The 21,424-nt window shown below is 58.0% G+C and overlaps 1 protein-coding gene across 1 annotated transcript in view; it reads left to right on the forward strand.

Annotated features, from left to right (window-relative positions):
- The window catches only part of RASGRF1 (Ras protein specific guanine nucleotide releasing factor 1), a 90,546-nt gene that overhangs the window by 4,468 nt on the left and 64,654 nt on the right, over positions 1-21,424 (forward strand). The window contains exon 2 of the mRNA XM_039216902.1: positions 19,301-19,407. Within this exon, the coding sequence (XP_039072833.1) occupies positions 19,301-19,407 (107 nt within the window). The remainder of the gene's footprint in view (positions 1-19,300; positions 19,408-21,424) is intronic.

The following is a 21,424-nucleotide window of genomic DNA, read 5'->3' on the forward strand; positions in this document are numbered from 1 at the left end:
TGTTCCGCAGCTTCCGCCCAGCTGGGGTCACTGAACACCCTCACTCACGCTGTCCCCCCCCCCCCCGAGCCGCCCCCACCAGGGTGATTTCCTGGTCGCACGTCAGGTCACGGCACCAAGCCCGCATGGCCATCAGTGGCCACCGTGCCTTTAGGGAGAAACGAGGACTCCCAGTGGTGACCTGGAGCACGCTGGGGCCCAGCCTCACCACGCCCGCACCCCGCCGCCCTGCCCCACCTTCCGCGCTTTGCCCCTCCACACCCTGCACCGGCCTCTGCTTTCCTACCTCAGGGTCTCAGCAGATGCTTCCTCGGCCTGGAATGACCTCCCAGCCCAGGCCCTTCAGTGACCAAGTCCTGGCCCCAAGGTCCCAGGCTAGAAGCCACCTCTCTAGGCCTCTGTCACCGCACAGCCGGGGCTTTCTTCCATCCACCCCATTGTCGCTGTCTGCAATGACTGTGTGTTTGGCTGGTGGTTTGTGGATGGGCACCACCCCCAGAACATTGGCGCAGGAGATCGGGGAGCACCCCCCAGAACGCAGGCGCAGGAGATCGGGGAGCACCCCCCAGAACACTGGTGCAGGAGATCGGGGAGTACCCCCCAGAACACTGGTGCAGGAGATCGGGGAGCACCCCCTAGAACACAAGTGCAGGAGATTAGGGAGCACCACCCAGAACACAGTCTCAGGAGATTGGGGAGCACCCCCCAGAACACAGTCTAGGAGATTGGGGAGCACCCCCCCAGAATGCAGGTGCAGGAGATCGGGGGAGAACACGGGTGCAGATCGGGGGCCAGCCGGGGCAGAGGCTGGTGGGGCTGTCGAAGCTAGTGGTGGGGGAGGCTTGCTGAACCCGGGGAGGGTGATGGAGCCGGGTCTTTACAGTGGAGACTGTGGAGACACACTGAGGTGCCCCTGGTAGGAAGGTGACGTCCGAGTGCCGCCTCAGCCTGGGGCAGACCAGGTGCCACCCGCCGAGAGAGACGTGCAGGAGGGGGGCAGATGGGGGAGGGGCAGTGATGGTGAGTCCCATCCCAGGAGGTCAGGGGTCAAGTGTGAGGTGACCCCAGGTGCAGGACTGCAGGTGTCGTGACCCAGGTGTGGTGACCCTAGTGAGGTGGCTCCACGTGTGGTGACCCCACGTGTGGTGACCCCAGGTGAGGTGACCCCAGGTGTGGTGACCCCAGGTGTCATGATCCCAGGTGAGGTGACCCCAGGTGCGATAACCCCAGGTGTGGTGACCCCAGGTGTGGTGTCCCCAGGTGTCATGATCCCAGGTGAGGTGACCCCAGGTGCGGTAACCCCAAGTGTGGTGACCCCAGGTGCGGGGACCCCAGGTGCAGTGACCACAGGTGAAGTGACCCAGGTGTGGTGACTGCAGGGTCAGTGACCCCAGGTGAGGTGACCCCAGGTGCGGTGACCCCAGGTGGGTGACCACAGGTGTGGGGAGGCCACTTCTCACAGAGACCGAGGCCACCAGGCCATCAGAGTAGGAGCTGGCGGGCGGGACTGCTCACAGGGGCGCTCAGAGGACGCGGCGGGACCCGACCTGGCAGGTCGGCAGAGCTGCCCCCTGCACGGGCAGCCAGCACTGCGGGCGCAGGACATCCACGCTCGCTTCTGACGCCGCCAAGCGGGCTCTGTCCCTGCGCCCTCGCGGAAGGACGGCCGGGAGCCCAGGGTCTGCCGAGGCCCGGGAGCGGAGGGCGGGCTTGAGCCTCCTGTCCACCAGGTGACTGTGACCCGACACGCAGGCCCATCCCCTTGGCCCTAACCCACGGCTTCCCTGACATCTGAGCAGCCCTGGGGCCTCCGTCGTCGGGGGCCACCCTCAGGGCCGTGGGGGGGACCAGAGCCCGCATCAGTGGGAGCAGCCCCATTTCAACCACTGTCCGTAACAGGGGCCCACGTGAAATGTCATCCTTACCAGTGGCTTCAGGAAGTTTGATCTTCCCCAAAAGGCCTCTGGGGCCTGAGCTCTCGCGTGGTGTGAACGTGGACTTGGACGTGTGTGACCTCGTAGCCGAGCTTCACGACAGCAGAGCAGCGAGTTCAGAAGAGCAGGGAACGCGGTTGGCTGAGCCCCTGGTCTGCGTGCCGGGCACCAGTGCTGTTCCACGTCCGGCACTTCCCGAGTCCTCCCAGCAGCCGCTGCTAACCCATTCTCGAGACAACGAAACTGAGGCTCAGGGACGTCAGGGACTCGCTCAGGACTACCAAGGGTGTGTGTGGCAGAGCCGCAGGCGGACCCGGGCCCCACACCCGCCCGCCGGACCCGAGTCCTCCTGCACGAACAGCATGGAGGCTGGGGCTGGGGGTGGCGGTGGAGTTTACCAGTCTCTGCCAAGAAAAAGAATTAACAGCAAGTGAAAATATGTCACTGTCGCTCCGGTGACTTCTGCGCAGCAGCCTCTGTTCCTGCTTTGGTGGGAGCCTTGCAGTTCTATTGCCATGAGCATGAAGACCAAGACAGGCACCCACGTCCCCCGGTCCGGTCTCCCCGGAACCGTGGGAGCCCGGAGCCGGCGCCCGAGTGAACGCAGCCAAGAACAGGATGCGCCCCCTGCCGTGTGTGCAGGAGGGCTGGGGACGCATGGGCCCGGGAGGGGTGCAGCCGCCTGTGTGCGCGCGCACCGTGCTGCGGGGGGCGCAAAGCCCAGTCATCAGCTCGCTCACTGAGGATGAGCTGCCCAGCCCAGGCCGGAGGCGGCGTCAGGTGGGAGCCACGGGCCTCAAGCCACGAGGGCCGGCTTTGCTGGCTGGTTCTGCCTTCCCCTCCCCTGACACAGTTTGGGGGTCTTCAGGCTCCCCGAGCCTCAGTGTACCCACCTCCGAGGCCGTGGCGGAGCAGGGCTCCGAGGGTTAACGCAGGTGCTGTTTGAAAAGCCCTGGCACAGCCCAGCGCGTCTCGCCAATAAACGGTGGCCGTTACGGCCTCGGGCCCCCCCTGTACGAGCTGCCTCTTGCTCAGCAGAGCAGTGACCCGGGGCCCGGGGTCTCTGGCGGGCGTGCAGCCAGTCGACAGCAAGCCCTGAGCCTAGATGTGAAAGTGGGTGGTAATTCTCCACCCTGACAAGCTGGGAGCTTCTGAAAGGGTCTCAGCAAGCACGTCCCCAGAGTGGCGGAGCGATGCCTCGGGGGCCTGATCCGCCCCTGTCCGCCCCACCCACTTAAGTCTGCGTCCCCAGCTCTCGTCCAGGCTGCCGTCAGCCATCTCCTGGGCGTGGCGGTGGCCTCCTGGCCGTCACCAGTCAGGACGGGCCCCACTCGGCTGCAGTGACAACGGAATCTGCGCGAGCACAGGGAACGCGGGTTTCTGGCTGGCGTCTCTCCGGTCCCGTGCAGCCCGTGCGGCGGGCGCCGTGATCCCTGGGGGCCCAGGATGATGGAGATTCGTCTCCGCGGTCACCCAGCCGGGGGAGCGAGGGGGCCGTGGAGCTCGGTGTCCCCGCCGCCCCCTACAGCCGCCGCGCCCTGCAGGCCGTGTGCGCGTGTGCAGCCAGAGCCGGCGCGACACACAGTTCACACTGACGCTCCCAGCCGCGGGGGCAGGCCAGGCGCCGTGCCGCACATGCAGGGACGGGCCTCCCCTCTTCCTCACGCTCGGGACTGTCATCCCTGGTCGGGCGTCAGGAGAAGCACTTTGGCCGCTGGGTTTCCGCTGAGGTAACGAGGAAGAGGATTCTAGAAGCAGAAGAGGTGCTCCGTTCCGCAGAGCCGCCGGTGCTGCCGGGGCGGGGAGCGGGGCGGGACCGAGGAGCTGCCCTGGAGAAGCTCGCCGTCCAGCAGGGGGGCCCAGCCGGTGCACAGTGACGGCACAGGGGGGCCAGCGCCGGTGCAGAGCGGAGCCCGGGGCCTGTGGGAGCCCAGCCAGGGCACCCCGCCGGCCGGGGCCAGGACACCAGGCCGCAGGGCTGCCGAGCCCGTGCGCCCCCTACGGAGCCGGCCCTCCCCACCCACCGGGTTCCTGACGGAGGCTGACGCCCGTTCTTCATTCAGCAACTGTCCAGAGAGCTGGTTGGTGGCAGGGCAGGCGCGGGTCTGCTGGGGGGGGGGGGGCAGTGACAGGCTGGAAGATGTTCATGCAGGACCAGCCACGCAGGATCTTTGTGGCCGTGGCTCCTTAGGCGGGAGTAGCTTCAGACCGAGACCACTTGTTCAGCGGAACGGAGCAGGAGCCCGCTCAAAGCAGCCTAAGCCAAAGGAAGGGCTTCCCTGGAGTAGCTGTGCTGGTGACTCACGGAAACCCGTGTGCGGGGGACCAGGGGCCGGAACCACATGTCTGCCCGGCCCCTCCCCCCTCCCCACTTCTCTCTGAGACACCTGTTTCCTCCTGTGTCTTCTTGCTGGCTCTCGGCGTTCGGCACGCACAGCTGGTCAGCTGCCTCTCCCTGTCGCTGCTGCAAACACCCGGGGACGCTGGGTGTGGCGGCTGGGGCGCCGGCCACACCGGCCCAGGGCTGGCCTCCCGGAGGGTGAGGTGTGGGCAGCGGGGGAAGGGCTTCTGCTCGGGCACTGCCCCCCTCCATCCCTGAGCCAGCTTCAGCGGGTCTCAGGAGGGGCCCGAGCGCGTGTGGCCCAGAGTGAGGCTCTCCGCTCTGCCAGGAAGAACATTCCAAAGTCATCACGGGGCGCCCAGGCAGCTCAGTCAGTTAAGTATACGACTCTCGATTTCAGCTCAGGTCCTGATCTCATGGTTCATGAGTTCAAGTCCCGAGTCAGGCTCTACACTGATGGTTCAGAACCTGCTTGGAATCCTCTCTCTCTGTCTGCTCCTCCCATCTCTCTCTCTCAAAAATAAATAAACCATAAGGGAAAAAAAGTCCTCACAGCGCAAGCTGATAATGGCTTTGCTGGGGGCCGTGGGAGCGCGTGGCCGTGCAGAATGCGCAGGAGAGAGACAGCTAAGCTCTGGGTCCAAGGAGCTGCAGGCTTCTGAAGGCCTTCGCGTTTGTCATCGATAGCTGTGAGGTGACTAGTGTCTGGGCCCCGTGGGGACCGAATAAACGTGGGTTGGATTCGTGAATGAGGAATCACCCAGGCAGAGAGTGATGCAGGGAGGACCTTATTTTCCACGACATATACCACGCGCGTGGTCTCGTGGCTCCAGTGTCCCCGTGAGAGAGAAGAGGCTGCCCGGTGTCCCCCAGCTCTGAACCCCACCAGCTCCGCCATCCGGGGGTGACCCTCCGTCCTGCTTGGCCCAGGACCCCCGAGGTCTGAGCACTGGAGGTCTGTCCTACAGCAGCCCTGGGCCCGGGCGGCCCGTCCAGAGGGCGGGAGGCAGGGGCCCTTCCAGCCACCCCCCAGCTGCGTGGGACCCACGTCTGCTCAGCCGCCCTGGATGGAGAAGGTTATGACCTGGGCCTGGGGACCAAGGAAGCACGGTGCCCGGGCAGGAGGGGGAATAGATCCAGCCCCTGAAGGCCGTCGGGGGCAGGTTGTGCAGGGGGGAGGGAGGGAATCCTGGGGCGGGCACGACCCCAGCCCTGGTGAGACACAGGTGTGTTTCTAGAATATTCTCTCCAGCCAAGATGAGGAAGGACCCAGCTGTGATTCTCGTCCGGGCACAGCCCCAGCTGTGAGGTACAAGCCCTCCTGGGAGCGTGGTAGTGACAGGTTGGTTTCCGGATCAGTCCCTCCTAACCCGATGAGGCCCCCGGCGAAGGTCTAGACCAGCGAGTGGTTCTCAGCCTTGAGGGCACCTTAGAGTCCCCAGGTGATGCGGGGGCCACACCCAGACCTCAGAGCCTAGCGTCCCGCCGTGACTGAGACCCAGAGGTGGGGACACCGACGAGCAGGTGAAGCCCCTGGGCGTGGTGAGGCCCCGGAGGAATTCTGGATCCATCGCAGGGTCCCGACCCTCCAGTCAGGGTGCCCACCTCTTACTTCAGCTCCAGGGACGCTCTGGTCTGTCCTGGATGTGGAGGCCCCGGGGGACTTCCGGGCCCTTCCCTGCAGTGCTGGGCGCTTCCGGAGTCGCCCACCGAGCCTGCTTCCATAACAAGGTCAGGTGTGCTCCAGGGGTGGCTCGCCTCTGCTGCACCTCTGGGTCTGTTCCGGCAACTCTCGTGAGGCCTGTTAACATTCTGTACAGAAGCACGGGCCCCAGAGGAGGCCCCAGGTGTGGCCCCGCACCGCCCTGGAGAGCTCTGGGGTGTCCCCACTGCTGATTCCAGAACAATGGTGCTGTTCTCTAGAGGGATCCTGCCACGTGGCCACGTGGTCACGTCGTTGTGGTAGGCATGACGTGGGCGCCATCCGGTGGCCCGTGGTCACTTTGAGGCCCCATCGTGGTAGGTGTGACTCAGGTCCCGCCGTGTGGCCACATTGAGGCCCACGCATTATTCTCCAGACTCTGAGAAGCCCCGGGTGGCCCTGCTTGCCCAGGCCCCATTCTGGGTGTGGCCGGCCTGTGGCCCTGCTCCCATCCCAGCGGCCCCTGGGCCCGGTACGTGTGCCGTCCCCTCTGCAGGGCCCATCTCTGGCCTCTGCTACACCATGTCTCTCTGGGAGGCCCGGGTGGCTCAGCCCTCATGGCCAACCTGGGGTGGGTCTGAACTCAGTCCGACACCATCTGAGGCTGGGGGACCATGTCAAGAGCTCTGGTGGCCCCCAGGGTTACTGCCCCTCCCTGGAAAAGGCTGATGTTGACAGTGTCTATCCAGAACCCAGATCACCCCAGCTCCCTTCTAGCCTGCCAGCCGCAGGTGGGGACAGGACATCGGCTTCTCTGTGGCTGCTGGGAGGCCCAGTGGGCTGTGCCCTGGATCCTGGGGCCCGAGCCACAGCAGGCCAGTGCCCCCCCTGCCCCCCCCAGCCCGTGCCCGAATCACAGACCACGCTGTGGGGGTCTGGAAAGCCTGTCCTTAACACACTCGAACGAGCCAGAAAGGAGCTTAGGGAGGGGAGAGCGCATCAGAGGCCGAGCACATGTGTCCAGACTTCCGGGGCACGGGGGGAGGAAGGGGGGCCTCTGACCTGAGCCTGAGCAGGAGGGGCTGATCAAGAGGGGGAGCTCCAGTCCGTGCTCCTGCAGCCCTCGCCTGCTAGAGACCTCACCTTCCTGGGGGGAGGAGGCTGAGGTGTGGGGGTGGGGCCTGGGGAGGGGTGGAGACCAGAGGGGCAGGGACAGACCCAGTGAGACGGGCAGAGGCACGTAGGACAGCAGGACAGCAGACGGAGGCGGGGAAACACCCAGACCCCGAGGATCACAGAACAGTGGAGGGGAGGGGAGGGAAAGGGAGGGGAGGGCAGGGGAGGGGATGTCTTCCCAGTCCCGCAGACCAGGAGGCGGGCTCCTCCTGGGACATGCCAGCTGGACACAGCCCGGCTCCCTGTATCGGCGGCTGTGGTGGACCGTGGCCGAGCCCCCATAGCACCTCGGGGCCGGCGCCCCTCTACCTGCGTCTCTCCCTGTGAACGCTGTGTGTGTGTCCGCAGCCCAGCCTGGGGGGACCTGGGGGGCCGGTCAGCAGAGGATGGGGAGAGAGTCCTGAGTGCCTCTTGGGGGGCCCACCCTGACCCTGACCATGACCCTGACCTTGATCTGCTCCTGTGAAGCCACGAGTCACCCACCAGATGGGCAGGGCAGACCCTCAGCAACTTTGACGTTGCGCAGAGCTTCTGAACCGGATCAGGGCCTGAAGAGTAATCCATCCTCACTGCCAGCCCCCAGGACACGTCCCAGCCAGGGAGTCCCTTCTGGTTTGAATCAGGCTCCGCAGTCCCCATCCAACCCCGCCTGTGAAGGGAATGGTCCCATGTGTGTACAGTTATAGCGGCCGCGTGGATGACTGCTCGCCGTCGGCACCAGCATCACAGCCTCGGACTCCCGGCAGCCAGGAAAGGAGGGGCCTCCCTGTGCCCACGTGGGGCGCACACTGCAGAGGGCAGGCTTGCCGCCAGCCTGTCCCCATCGCCGCACGGCGTCGGGCGCCGCACGACACAGGACTGTTGGCTGGTCCGCCAGCTGCGTGTTACGTCCCCTGACGTTTTTATCTTACGACAGGAATTTGTGCGTCCTGGCCCCCTTCTCCGTTTTCCCACCGCCCCCCACACGCACCCCTGGTGACGACCAGTCTGTTCTCTCCTTTTCTGTGAGTTTGGTTTGGTTTGTTTTTTAGATTCCACTTTTCTTATCCGTTCATCCTTTGGTGGACACTGGCGTGGTTTCCTTGTCTTGGCTACTGTGTATAACGCAGCCGTAAACATGGGGGTGCAGGCCGGGAACATGGTGGGTTTTGGAATTAGTGACTTTGTTTCTTTCCGACAAATACTCAGAAGTGCGGGTGCTGGATGGTAGGGTAGTTCTTTTTCTAACTTTTTGAGGACGCTCCACCCTGTTCTCCAGAGCGGCTGCACCAGTCTGCGTTCCCGCCCACAGTGCACAAGGGTCCCCTTTCTCCACGTCCCCGCCAACACCCGCTGTCTCCTGTGTCGTTAATGTCAGCCATCCTGACTGGTGTGAGGGGGCATCTCCGTGTGGTTCTGACCCGCGTTTCCCTGACGATGAGGCGTGTGGAGCATCTTTCATGTGTCTGTTGGCATCTGTGTGTCTTCTTTGGAGAAATTTCTGTTCCAGTTCTCTGCCCATTTTTTAACTGGAACGTTTGGGTTTTTGTTATTGAATTCTATGAACTCTTTACATATGTTTTATATTAGCCCTTCATCAGATATATGATTTGCAAATATCTTCTCCCATTCCGTAGGCTGCCTTTTTATTTTGTTGGTGGTTTCCTTTGTTGTGCAAATTTTATTTGTAGAGACAGAGAAAGGAAGAGAGAGAAAGAGAGGGAGAGAAAGAATGAGCAGGGAAGGGGCAGAGAGAGAGGGAGAGGGAATCTTAAGCAGGGTCTATGCTGTCAGTGCAGGGCCTAACACGGGGCTTGATCCCACACAGGACAAAATCATGACTGAGACGCCCAAGACTCTGACACGTAACCGACAGACCTCCCCAGGGGTCCCTGTGCAGAAGCTTTTTGACGTGATGTAGTTCCGTTTATTTATTTTTGCTTTTATTCCCATTGCCTTTGGAGTCAGATCCAAAAAATATCACCAAGAGTGAAGTCAAGAGCTTAAGGACTACATTCTCTTCTAGGATTTTTGTGGTTTCTGGCCTTACATTGAAGTCTAATCCATTTTGAGTTTATTTTTGTGTGTGGTGTAAGAAAGTGGTCCAGGTTCATTCTGTTGTGTGTGGCTGTCCAGCTTGCCCAACACCATTTGTTGAAGACATGATCTTTTCTCCATTGTGTATTCTTTCCTCCTTTGTTGTAGATCAGTTGACCATATAAGCATGGGTTTATTCCTGCTCTGTCTCCGGTCCCGTTGATCTGCGTGTCAGCCTCATGCCAATATCGTATTGTTGGGATTCCCACACTTTCTGATATAGTGTGAAATCAGACAGTGTGATGCCTCCCTCTTCCTCTTTCTCAAGACCGCTTCGGCTACGTGTGATCTTTTGTGGTTCCATACGAATTTAAGGATTGGTTGTTCCACTTCTGTGAAAAATGCCATTGTGATTTTGAGAGGAATTGCACTGAATGTGTGGATTGCTTTGGGTATATGGACATTTTAACAATATTAAATCTTCAATCCGTGACCATGGCATGTCTTTCCATTTCTTTATGTCATTTTTAATTTCTTTGATCAGTGTTTTATAGCTTTCAGAATATAGGTCTTCACCTCTTTGGTTAGGTTTATTCCTAGGTATTTTACTGTTTTTGGTACAATTGTAAATGGGGTTGTTTTCTTAATTTTTCTTTCTGCTATTTCAATATTGCTGTGTACAAATGCAACAGATTTCTGTACATTGATTTTGTACACTATGACTTTGTTGAACTCATTTATCAGTTCTAGTAATTTCTTGGTGAAGTCATTAGTGTTTTCTGTATGGAGTATCATGCCATCTGAAAATAGTGGAAGTTTTCTATTTTTTCCTTATCAAATGCCTTTTATTTCTTTTTCTTCTCTGGTTGCTGAGGCTAAGACACTCAACATTATGTTGAATAAAAGTGGTGAGAGTAGGGGCGCCTGGGTGGCTTAGTCGGTTAAGCGTCCGACTTTCGCTTAGGTCATGATCTCGCGGTTCGTGGGTTCGAGCCCCGCGTCGGGCTCTGTGCTGACTGCCAGCTCGGAGCCTGGAGCCTGTTTCAGTCTGTGACTCCCTCTCTCTCTGACCCTCCCCTGCTCACGCTGCCTCTGTCTCTCTCTCCTAGAAAAAAAAAAAAAAAAAAAAAGTGGTGAGAGTAGACTTTCTTGTCTTGTTCCTGAACTTGGGAATATGGTTTTTCACCATTAAGGATGACATTAGCTGTGGGTCTTTCATATATGGCTTGTATTATATGGAGGTACGTTCCCACTAACCTTACTTTGTTAAGAGTTTTTATCGTAAATGGATGTTGAATTTTTTTCCAGTGTTTTTTCCGCATCTATTGAGATGATCATATAATTTTTACCCTTCATTTTGCTGATACGGTCTATCACATCAATTGACTTGTGGAGGTCGAGCCATCCTTGCATCCCTGGAATGAACTGCATTCAGCCGCAGTATGTGATCCTTTTAATGTGTGTTGATTCAGTTTGCGAGTGTTTTGTTGAGGATGTTTGTATGTTCATCCGGGATATTGTCTTTGATTTTCTTTTTTCTATGGCGTCCTTGTGTGCTTTTGGTGTCAGGGTAATGCCAGCTTGGGAAAACGAGTTTGGAAGCATTCAGACCTCTTCAGTTCTTCAGTAAGAGTTTGAGAAGGATAGGTATCAAATCCCCTTTGAATGTTTGGTAGAATTCACCAGTGAAGTCTTCTGGTCCCAGACTTTTGCCTGTTGGGAGGTTTTGATTACTGATTCAGTCTCCTTCCTGTAGTTGGCCCATTCAGATTTTCTATTCCTTCATGATTCAGTCTTGGGAGACTCTGTGTTTCTAGGAATTTACCCAGTTTTCAAAGTTGTTGATTTGTTGGTGTGTAATTGTTTATAGTAGTCTCTTATGATCCCTTGGATTTCTTTGGTATCAGTTGCAACTTCCCTCTTTCGTTCCTGATTTTATTTGTTTGAGTCCTCTCTCCTTTCTTCTTACTGAGTCTAGTTAAATGTTTATCAGTTTTATTTATCTTTTCAAAGAACCAGGTCTTCTTTTCATAGATCTTTGTTATTGTTTTTTTAGTCTCAATTTCATTTATTTCTGCTCTGATCTTTATTATTTCCTTCCTTCTACACATGCTGGGCTTTGTTACTCATTTTCTAGTTCCTTTAGGTATAAAGTTAGATTGTGTACTTGATCTTTTTCTTATTTCTTGCATCGCTACAAACTTCCCCCCTGGAACTGCTTTTGCTGCATCTCTAGATTTTGGTATGCTGTGCTTTCACTTTTATTCATCTCAAGGATTTTTTTAAATTTCTTCATTGAACCGTTTGTCGTGCAGTATTGTGTTTAATCTTCCCGAACCTTTGTGATTTTTCCAGTTTTCTTTTTGCAAGTGATTTCCAGTTTCATACCACTATGGTCTGAAAAGATGCTTGACATGATTTCAGTCTTAAATTCATTGACACTTGTTTCCCAGCCTAACATATGGTCTCTCCTGGAGAATGTTCCGTGTGCACTTGACCAGACTGTGTTCTGATGTTTGGGGGATGGAATGTTCTGTGTAGAGCTGTCAGATCCGTTTGGTCTAATGTATCCTTTAAGGCCACTGTTTCCTTGTTGATTTTCTGTCTGGATGATCTATCCCTGGATGCAGGTGGGGTGTTACTGTCCCCTACTGTTACTGCGTTGCTGTACATTTCTCTTCCTAAGTCTCTAGCATTAGCTTCATCTGCTTAGGAGCACTTATGTTGGGTACATAAATATTTATTTTTTTAATTTAAAAAAAATTTTTTAATGTTTATTTATTTTTGAGACAGAAAGAGACAGAGCATGAGCAGGGAAGGAGCAGAGAGAGAGGGAGACACAGAATCTGAAACAGGCTCCAGGCTCTGAGCTGTCTGTCAGCACAGAGCCCGACGCGGGGCTCGAACCCACGAACCGTGAGATCATGACCTGAGCCAAAGTCAGACACTTAACTGACTGAGCCACCCAGGCGCCCCGGGTACATAAATATTTAAAATGTTGTACCCTCCTGCTGGATTAACCCCTTTATCATCAGTAATGTCCATCTGTGTCTGTTGTTACAGGCTTTGTTTTCAAGTTTCTTTTTTCTGCTATAAGTGTAGCTGCCCCAGCTTTCTTTTGGTTTCCATTTGCATAAAACATCTCTTTCCATCCCTTCATTTCCAGTCTGTGTGTCTTTACATCTGTGTGTCCTTATATCTTGTAGGCAGCATGTAGCCAGGTCTTGTGTTTTTATTGATGCAGCCACTCTGTGTCTTCTGATTGGAGAATTTAGCCCCTTTTGTTTATGGTACTTATAGATAGGTATGTATGTACTGCCGTCTTGTTCATTATTTTCTGGATGTTTACATTTCCTCTCTGTTCCTTTCTTCTCTTCCTGCTCTGTTCCCTTGTGGTCTGCTACCTTTCTGTCGTGTTATGTGTACGTTGTCACCACGTGACTTACATATATCAGCCTACAGACACGCCTCAGAGACACTGTATGTGTGTTACAGACCGTGGCAATAATGTGAAATTGCACCAAAGCGAGTCAAATGAATTTTTTGGTTTTCCAGGGCATCTAAGGTTTTGTTTACACTGTAATGTAGTTTATTATTTCTTATACACGTGCAATAGCATGATGTCTAAGAAAACAATGTACATGCCTAAATTTAAAAATACTTTATTGCTAAAAAAAATGTTAACCATCTTCTGAGCTTTCAGTGAGTCACAATCACAGATCACCATAACAAACATAATAATAGTGAAGGAGTTTGAAATACTGCAAAAATTACCAAAAAGTGACACAGAGACACAAAGTGAGCCAATATACTTTTCTGTTGGGAAAATGGTGCCAACAGACTTACTTGATGCAGGCTTGTCACAAACCAGTAATATGCAAAAATGCAGAATGCGGTAAAGTGCAGGACAGCAAAGCACAGGGAAAGGAGTCGTGCCCGTGTGTGTGTGTGTGTGTGCGCGTGTGTGTGTGTCCCAGTCTCTTTTAAGAAGTAGATAGCAAGTTGAGTTTGAACACAGTCTAAAACTTGGCATTTTTACGCCCTCTCCCCCACGTTATGCTTTTCATGTCACATTTTATATCTTTTTATTTTTACTCCTTAGCTAATTGATCTAGTTGTAGTTATTTTTACTATTTTTATCTGCAACCTTCATTCTAGCTTTATAAGTGATTAGGTCACTGCCTTGACTACACGGTTAGCTTTTCCTTGCGATTTGCGCCCCCACACGTGGTCTCGCCCCAGCTAGCGCCCTTGCTTTCCCCGAAGAAGTCCCGCTGGCGCCTCTTGCTCGGCCAGTTCCGTGGCCGTGAGCTCCTTTGGCTTCTGTTTGTCCAGAACGTTCTCTCCCCTTGATTCTGAGCGGCGACCTCACCCCCGGTGGGAAGTCTGGCCCTCGGCGCGCTGGCCATGTCCTGCCACTCCTGCTGGCCTGCGACGTTTCTGCTGAAAAATTGGTTCATAGTCTTGCGAGGTCTCCCTTGTACGTAAGCAGTTGTTTTCTCTCGCTGCTTTGAGGACACTTTGTCTTTAACTTCTGACGTTTCCATTACAACACGTCCAGCGTGAGGCTCTTAGGTTGGTCCTCTTCCTTGGGACTCTCAGGGCTTCTGGGACTCGGGTGTGAGTTTCCTCCCAGGTCAGGAACGTTCTCAGCCGTTATTTCTTCAAATGAGTTTTCTCTTCTCCTTGCGGGCCCCTTATTACACAAACACTGTCCCCTGGCTGTTGTCCCTTGGGTCCCTGAGCAGGCGTCACCTTCCAGTCCCTTCATGCTGCTCTTCCACGGTGTCCGCCGCCGCCCCGGCTTCCGGATCAGCGGTCCTCTCTTCTGCCTCATCCGCTCGGGGGTTGGACCTCTCGTGTGATTTTCAGAGTGACTGTGGCCTTCACTCTGTGACTTCTTTTTGGTACGTTCTGTGTTTCTCTCTGTTGAAGTCTCGCTGTGCCCCTCTGCTCTTCCCCGAGGTCAGTGAGCCTCTCTGGGACCGTTAACTCTGAACCCTCTATCAGGTAAAAGTCTCGGTGTCAGGAAGGGTTTTTTACTGGAGGTTCATCTTGTTCTTTCTTTGGGAACAGATTCCTCTGTTTCCTCACTCTGTGTGGCTGCGTTGCTCCCGTGTGTCAGGCGCAGCCGCTGTCTCCTCGTCCTGAAGGACGGGCCGCGGGCGGGCGTCAGTCTGCCAGGCAGCCTGCCAGGAGCGCCTCCCCGACTGTTTCGGTCCCGTGGGGCCCAGAACCACAAGCCCCCCGGCCACCAGGGCCACACGTCCAAGGGACGTCCCCTGTGGGGACTGGGCGCGGCTGCCGTCTGTGGCGGGGCCGCGGGCTCCCCTCACTGCGGAAACCCCTGGGCTCCTGGCCTCGGCTATTCTCGGCCCAACACAGAAATCTCTTCTCCCAACCTCGCAGCTGCTGTGAGACCTGCGTCCCCTGCAGAAGCGTCGCCTCGCTCCCTGCTGGCAGGGGAGGGGAAGGGTGGGGAAGGGGGAGGGATGGGCATAGAGACGCTCGTACCACCCACGGTGCCCATCCCAGGACTCTGCTTCTTTGGGGTGAGCGCCCCTCGACGCTGAGAAACGCAGCGCTCTCAGACCCCCCACTCACAAAGGCAGTAAACCCGGGGTCCCACCTCCCACACTTGGGCCCGTATCCCTAAGAAATGCGGCCATGCCAGGCAGAAGGGCTGGCACAGAGCAAGTGCTCGGGGGGGCACTGGCAGTATTCTCAGGAATATTTTTTTTATGTTTATTTATTATTGAGACAGAGAGAAACAGCATGAATGGGGGAGGGGAAGAGAGAGAGGGAGACACAGAATCCGAAGCAGCTCCAGGCTCTGAGCTGTCAGCACAGAGCCTGACGTGGGGCTTAAACCCATGAACTGCGAGATCATGACCTGAGCCGCAGTCGGATGCTTAACCGACTGAGCCCCCCAAGCACCCCTGTCGTGAATATTAATGAGTAAAGGGATGGGGACCACAGGCGGCGGGTGTCACCAGAGCCCTGAGTGCGATGCCGCTTTCATGCGGCCGTTCATTCTTTCCTTCGTCAGCCACCCGCCAGCACCTAGTTGGCGCCAGACTCTGTGTGGGCTCCAGAGTCCCCAGAGGAAGGAAGCCAACCCCTGCCCGGCCTTGAGTGGTGCACAGCCGTGGGACAGCCAGGCCTGAGAGGCCCCGGGAAGGAGAGGCCTCAGGGGGAAGCGATCCTCAGTGACAGAAGGACTGGGGCCTAGCAGACACCCCACCCCTGCCAGACTGAGATCCGGACAAGGACCTGAAGCCCTGCGTGTCCTGGTGGACACGGAGCCACACCTGGGCCCCCAGGCCACGCCAGGGCCGCACACTGGAGCGGGACAGAAGGGCACCAGGCCAGGGCCTCGTACGGGCTGTACGGGGGCACCGGGAGCGCGCGCAGGCCGGCCCAGAGCTCAGGGCAACGCACCCCTCAGCCCGCCAGTGCCCCCTCCTCAGCAGGTGGGCAGGTAGGTGTGGACGTGGGTATACACATAGACGGTACAGGTGTAGAGAGAGATCACGGAACTCAGAGACACAGACAGCCCGGTTCGTCCATCCAGCTCCCCGACCTCGGATGAGAGCCCGGGCATGACAGGGGACAAGGCCACACTCCACGTCCAGTGTCCTTTCTCTGCCCAGGAGGCCACTTGCCCCTTAACTTGGGGTGTGTCCCTGCCTGTCCCTGGAAAGGACCCCGGGTGACTGGGGAGCCCCGGACTGCAGCCCCGGCGCCCCCCCGCGGGGGCACGCCACACCTCCCACCGCAGCCCTCCGTGAGCGGGCGGTCACCGTGTCCTGCGTGCGTGCGCACCCCCAGCCCACCCGGGCCGCAGCGGCATGGGGGCGGCTGCCTTCCCGTGGCACACGGCCGGCCGCGTGCCGGGTCTGTCTGCACGCCGCCTGAGGTCCTCGTCAGCCTTGCTCAGTCCTCCGAATTCCTTTTTATTAGCTTCTTCCCAGAACCTGGAACCCACCATTTCTCTGTGTGTGGAGGGGGGGAGGCGGGCTTTGTTCTTTCCTAGCGGATTTTCCTGCCCCTTTCCGCCTTTGTGTCTCTGTCCTTGCTTCCCTTCTCTGTCTCTCTCCATCTCTGTCTCCATCTCTGTCTCCACCTCTGTCCCCACCTCTCTCTCCACCTCTGTCTCCACTTCTGTCTCCCATCTCTGTCTCCATCTCTGTCTCCACCTCTGTCTCCATCTCTGTCTCCACATCTGTCTCCATCTCTGTCTCTCGCCTTGTCTACATCCCCACCCCCACCCCCACGTAGAGCAAAGTCTGCCTCGTGAGGCCCCCCCGGAGTCAGGGGGTGTGGTGACTGGGCTGGGCCGGTGCGGGTTTCCTGTCCCTCAGTGAGCACTGTCTGCCAGGCACTGGGGCAACATGGCTGTGTAAGCCCGATGCTGGGGGAGGGTTCGTGGGCACAGCGGGGGCACACGGCTCTCACGCCATCTGAGCCCCTCAGTTTGCAGCCCGGGCCCCCAGGACAGCAGAGGCATCGCTGGGCCGGGAGCAGCCGTACCCCGGCTCAGTGGGGCCGTTTCCTGGGTGGGGGCCTCGGGCAAATGATTGCATCTCGCCCCGGCTTCCCTGTGAAGTGGGGGTCGTGCACCTTACTCCGGGGGCCGTGCTCTCCGCTGTCTCCTCCTACAGCCGAGGCTCCCCGAGCCTGCTCTTAGGAGACGCGGTGAAGATTCTGGGGCAGGCCTGTCCCCGAGGCCCCCACGCCCAGCCCCCTGCCAGCCGCTGCCCCGTCACTCAGGGTCCAGACAGGGTCTCCGAGGACAGGCACGTGTTAGGAGACTGGCCACGACCACGCGGCGTAACCCGGAGCAGGGGTGACAAGGATAGAGGCGAGGCCACACAGGGGTGGAGTGGATGGAGGGGTGCGCCGGCCCCTGGTGGAGGTGACAGGGCCGCGTGGGGAGGAAGCCTCTGGGGACCGACCCTCCTCCGACGGGCAGAGGGCTGAGCGCCTCGTGGCTGAGGAGGTGTCTGTGATGGCCTGGGCTCAGGCCTGGGGGCTTCCTCGAGGCTGCAGTCCCTGCGGGGGCGGGGGGGGGACAGGGTTAAGGTACCCGGCTGCACGCGGCCGTGTGCTCCCTAGGCTGGGCCAATCGGGGAGAGGTCTCTGTCAGAAGAGAGGGGCCTCAGCTCTGGAGACCAGCCTCAGGGGTCCCCCCAACCCGGCCCCTCCCCAGGTGCGCAGCTCCACCCCCCTCCCCCCGGCAGCTTGGTGGGGAGGGAGACCCCTCTTGCCCTGGGAACAGGGTCTGGTCCCATCAACGGGCCCATCCTGCCCCAGGATGTCCCCCCTGGGTCCCCAGGGGGATCCACCGCGTCCGTCTGTGTGCAGCTGAGAGTCCCGTTTTGGAGTTAGGACCCAGAGTCGCACCCACCCATAGGCTGCGTAGCTTTTCCGTCTTTACTCCAGCACCAAGTCCGGAGGCGCCCGGGGAAGGTGTGTCTCCCTGGCTCCTCCGCTTTCCAGCTGTGTGGCCTTGAGCACATGGCTCAGCCTCTCTGTGCCTCAGGTTCACTCCACTTGGTGAGTGTGGGACTCCGTGAGATCATGAGAGACAAGCCTCTGCGGCGGGGGGGGGGGGTTGCCGCCCCTCCGGATTCAGTTATCTGAGGCGGCAGCTGACATTTCACTCCACAGCCCAGTTACCTGTTTCCTAGGAAACAAGTGAGAGTCATGGAGTGTACAACACGCACACGCACGTACACGCACACCCTGGCTGCCACTGAGACTGACAGTCAACAGAAATACAGTAAATGTCAGCAGAGGCTAAAAATAGTTTACGCACCGCACCTGGGCTGCGGCCGCCTGGACGCCTGGACGCCGCCGGCTGCGGGGACAGGGACCGCGCCTCCTCTGAGAGGGCACGCGGGGGGTGCCCGACCCGGCGGCCTGCGGCCCGTCTCTGCACCCCGCACCCGCCACTCTCCCTCCTCCTCCAGCATGGGACCCAGATCCGTGCACAGGACGGGCCTGCTCGCCCTCCACCCTCCCTGCTGGCCTCCCTCTGCGCCCTGAGGCCGACCCCTCAACCCCACCCCGGCAGGCAGCCTGCAGACACATGGCCTCCGGCCGTGCAGACGGCATGTCCCCCCCCACCCCACCCCACCCGACCCCCCAGAACCTGCCCCTCATCCCGCCAATGCCCCCCATAGCACCCCCCAGTCGCTCGGTCCTCGCGGCCCATCCCCCACTGGGCACCGCCACGTGGGCCCTGCCCTCCCGCCCCAACATACCAGGCGCCGCAGACGTCCGCGCCGCCCCCACACTCCTCGGCCAGCACACGTCTCGCCTGGACGGGGCTCCCGCGCGGGCACCTTCCTGCTGTCTCTGGACCGACCACAGGGTGACCTCTGCCCCACAGCCCCCTCACCTCCATTACAGTCTCTCCCCACCCCCCCACCTCCGTTACAGTCTCTCCCCACACCCCCCCACCTCCGCTACAGTCTCTCCCCACACCCCCCCCACCTCCGCTACAGTCTCTCCCCACACCCCCCCACCTTACGTTACAGTCTCTCCCCCCCCCCCCCCCACCTCCGCTACAGTCTCTCCCCACACCCCCCCCACCCCCGTTACAGTCTCTCCCTACCCCCCCCACCTCCGTCGCAGCAGTGAGTGTGGCCCTAGCAGCTGTGCTCACGAGGGTCCCAGACCGTGCTCTGTGTCCACAGCATAACGGACGTGCGTCTGCTCTTGGCTCCTCCGCTTCCAGGAGCCGAGGGGGCACCTGTGAGCCTGACCCGCCTGCAGCACCCCCCCCCAACCAGCAGGGTTGCTTCCTGGGGCCACATCTGTCTGCTTGTCGCTATGACCCCGGGACCAGAGGCGTGCTGCCCCCGGGTACCCAGTTCCCGAGGGGGCGCTCTTGCCTGTTTTCTCTGCCGTCCTCCACGCATCCCTGATGGGTGAACACAGGCTTTTCTGCAGTTTGTTGGCAAATAGGGCTTCGTGGCTCCGTTTCCCTCTCACGACACCCGGAGCCTGGGCTGTGTTACACGGTGCAGAGCCTGCCTTAATGAGGTGGCTGAAAATGCTGAGTAGACGGCACTGGGTGATGAGAGACAAGGGCCGTGCCTGGCTGACGTGCAGCGAGCACCTCGCAGAACGGCGAAGTCGTGCGGGTGCCCGGTAATCAGACGTGTCTTCTGCTTCGCGCAGCATTATTTCACGGTCAACTTCAGCCACGAGAACCAGAAAGCCCTGGAGCTGAGGACGGAGGACGCCAAGGACTGTGACGAGTGGGTGGCAGCCATCGCTCATGCCAGGTACGTCTCGCCCAGCCCACAGCCCAGGCAGAAGAGGCTGAACCCAGGGGCCCCGTCCGGGGCGACCCCAGGCCCTGTGGGGGGGGGGCATGGAAAGGAGGGGACGGGAGAAAGCTGTAAGGAGGGCCTCTTGGCGGGACCCGTGGAGCCCTGAAGCTCCGGGTCGTAGCTCCCTTGGGTGCCACAGGCCACATGGGGAGAAAAGCAAACAGCTTTCAGTATAGGCTGCAGAGAAAATGGGGCTCCACACTGGATTGGATCTTTTGGGTCCTAGAGAGGTGACAGGCTTATGGGCTGGGGCGTGGCCCCACAGCTGACTCCCGGGCAGAGCTGAGTACTGTCCGAGGGCAGGGACACCCGGGTTCACCCCTCCCAGCCTGTGGTTTCTATGGCTCAGTCGAGAGTGGTGTGTTTCTGTGTCTATCTGCCGATTACATATAAGATCCTGGAGGCAGAGACCACCCCAAAGACTTCTAGAGGCCCAAGCAAGTGCTCAGCAAAGATGGATTGGAAGAATGCAGGGAAGAGCTAATGGATAGAGGATGGATGCAAAGTTGGATGCTGAGTTTGTACGTGGAAGATGGAGGGTAGATGAATGATTTGTGGATGTGTTTAAAGTATGTGTGACGGTGGATGGGTAGGCAGCTGGTGGGTGGATGGGTGGGGGGTGGGTGGATGGATAGATGGGTGGATCAGTAGGTGGCTGGATGGGTGGGTGGGTGTATGGATGGATGGATAGGTGGAGGGTTGGTGGATGGATGGGTGAATGGGTAGGTGGGTGGGTGGGTGGGTGGATGGATGGATACCAGGGCCCTTCCATGAGCTCTGGAAGAAGTGAGCTGACCAGAAACCCTTTATTATGGCCACGGCATTGATGTTGACTTTGAGGTCAGTCCATCTCCTCAAGGAGTGTCCAGTAGTGGAGACCAGGTTCTCACACATGAACTTGTAGAGTCAGGCTCTGAGTGTGGTGCTGGGCAGACAGGGGCGGACGCAGGCAACCCCCAGTGACGTCACAGCCCGGTCAGGAAGACATGAGACAGCTTCACAACCTGCTCTGGCACCTGACAGCTGTGGTAAGTGTGAGGCACCATGGGAAAGATATATTCTTCCATCTGCAGAGACACGGAGGAAGCTGGAAATAGGGTGACATTTGACCTGAGCTGGAGGACTAGGGTCATATTTAGTGGGTTTATTTTTTTTTTTAATGTTTATTTTTGAGACAGAGAGAGACATAGTGTGAGCAGGGGAGGGTCAGAGAGAGAGGGAGACACAGACTCTGAAGCAGCTCCAGGCTCCGAGCTGTCAGCACAGAGCCCGACGCGAGGATTGAAGTCACGAACCGTGAGATCATGACCTGAGCCGAAGTCGGACACTTAACCGACTGAGCCACCCAGGCGCCCCTTAATGGGTTTAACTATGAGCACTTGGGCCCCCAGCCCCATTGCCAAGGCACTGATGTAGGAGAGAGACTTGTAGGAATAATAAAGAGACCAAGTGTGGGGGTTGGAAGGTGAAGTGCAACCAGGTCATACCCAGTCTTGAACACCCAGCCCAAGTTTTTGGCTTTTACTCTGTGAACAGTGGGAGCTATCGAAGGTTTTACACCAGGGGAGTAACACGATTAGAGCTCTGGGTTTGAGTGGAAATTGCCGGTATTGTGGAGAATGGATTCACATGGGAAGAAGCCAGACTCATACCAGGTGGATGTCAGTCTCCCCAGCACTAACCTAAGAGCGGGGTTGTCTGGAGATCCCAGTGAGTCTGTTCATGTGAAGAGGCTTTCTAAGTGTTGAAACGTCAGAGAATTCTAATGCAGCGTGCATTCTGAAAACCAGAACTACACTGATTTAGAAAATCAATTAATATAGAAGTGTTATAGAGACAGTGAGACACGACTATGTACAGAGTCCAGCCTGGAAGAAGTGACAGACGGATGCTAGCGGATGCTGGACCAGGGTGGGCCCCGTAATTCACACACGCAGGCAGGAGAGGAAAATGGCTCACCCGCTTTAGA

The sequence above is a fragment of the Hyaena hyaena genome, unplaced genomic scaffold (genome assembly GCF_003009895.1).
Source record: "Hyaena hyaena isolate Hyena2069 unplaced genomic scaffold, ASM300989v1 scaffold_13, whole genome shotgun sequence".
NCBI classification, from domain to species: domain Eukaryota; kingdom Metazoa; phylum Chordata; class Mammalia; order Carnivora; family Hyaenidae; genus Hyaena; species Hyaena hyaena.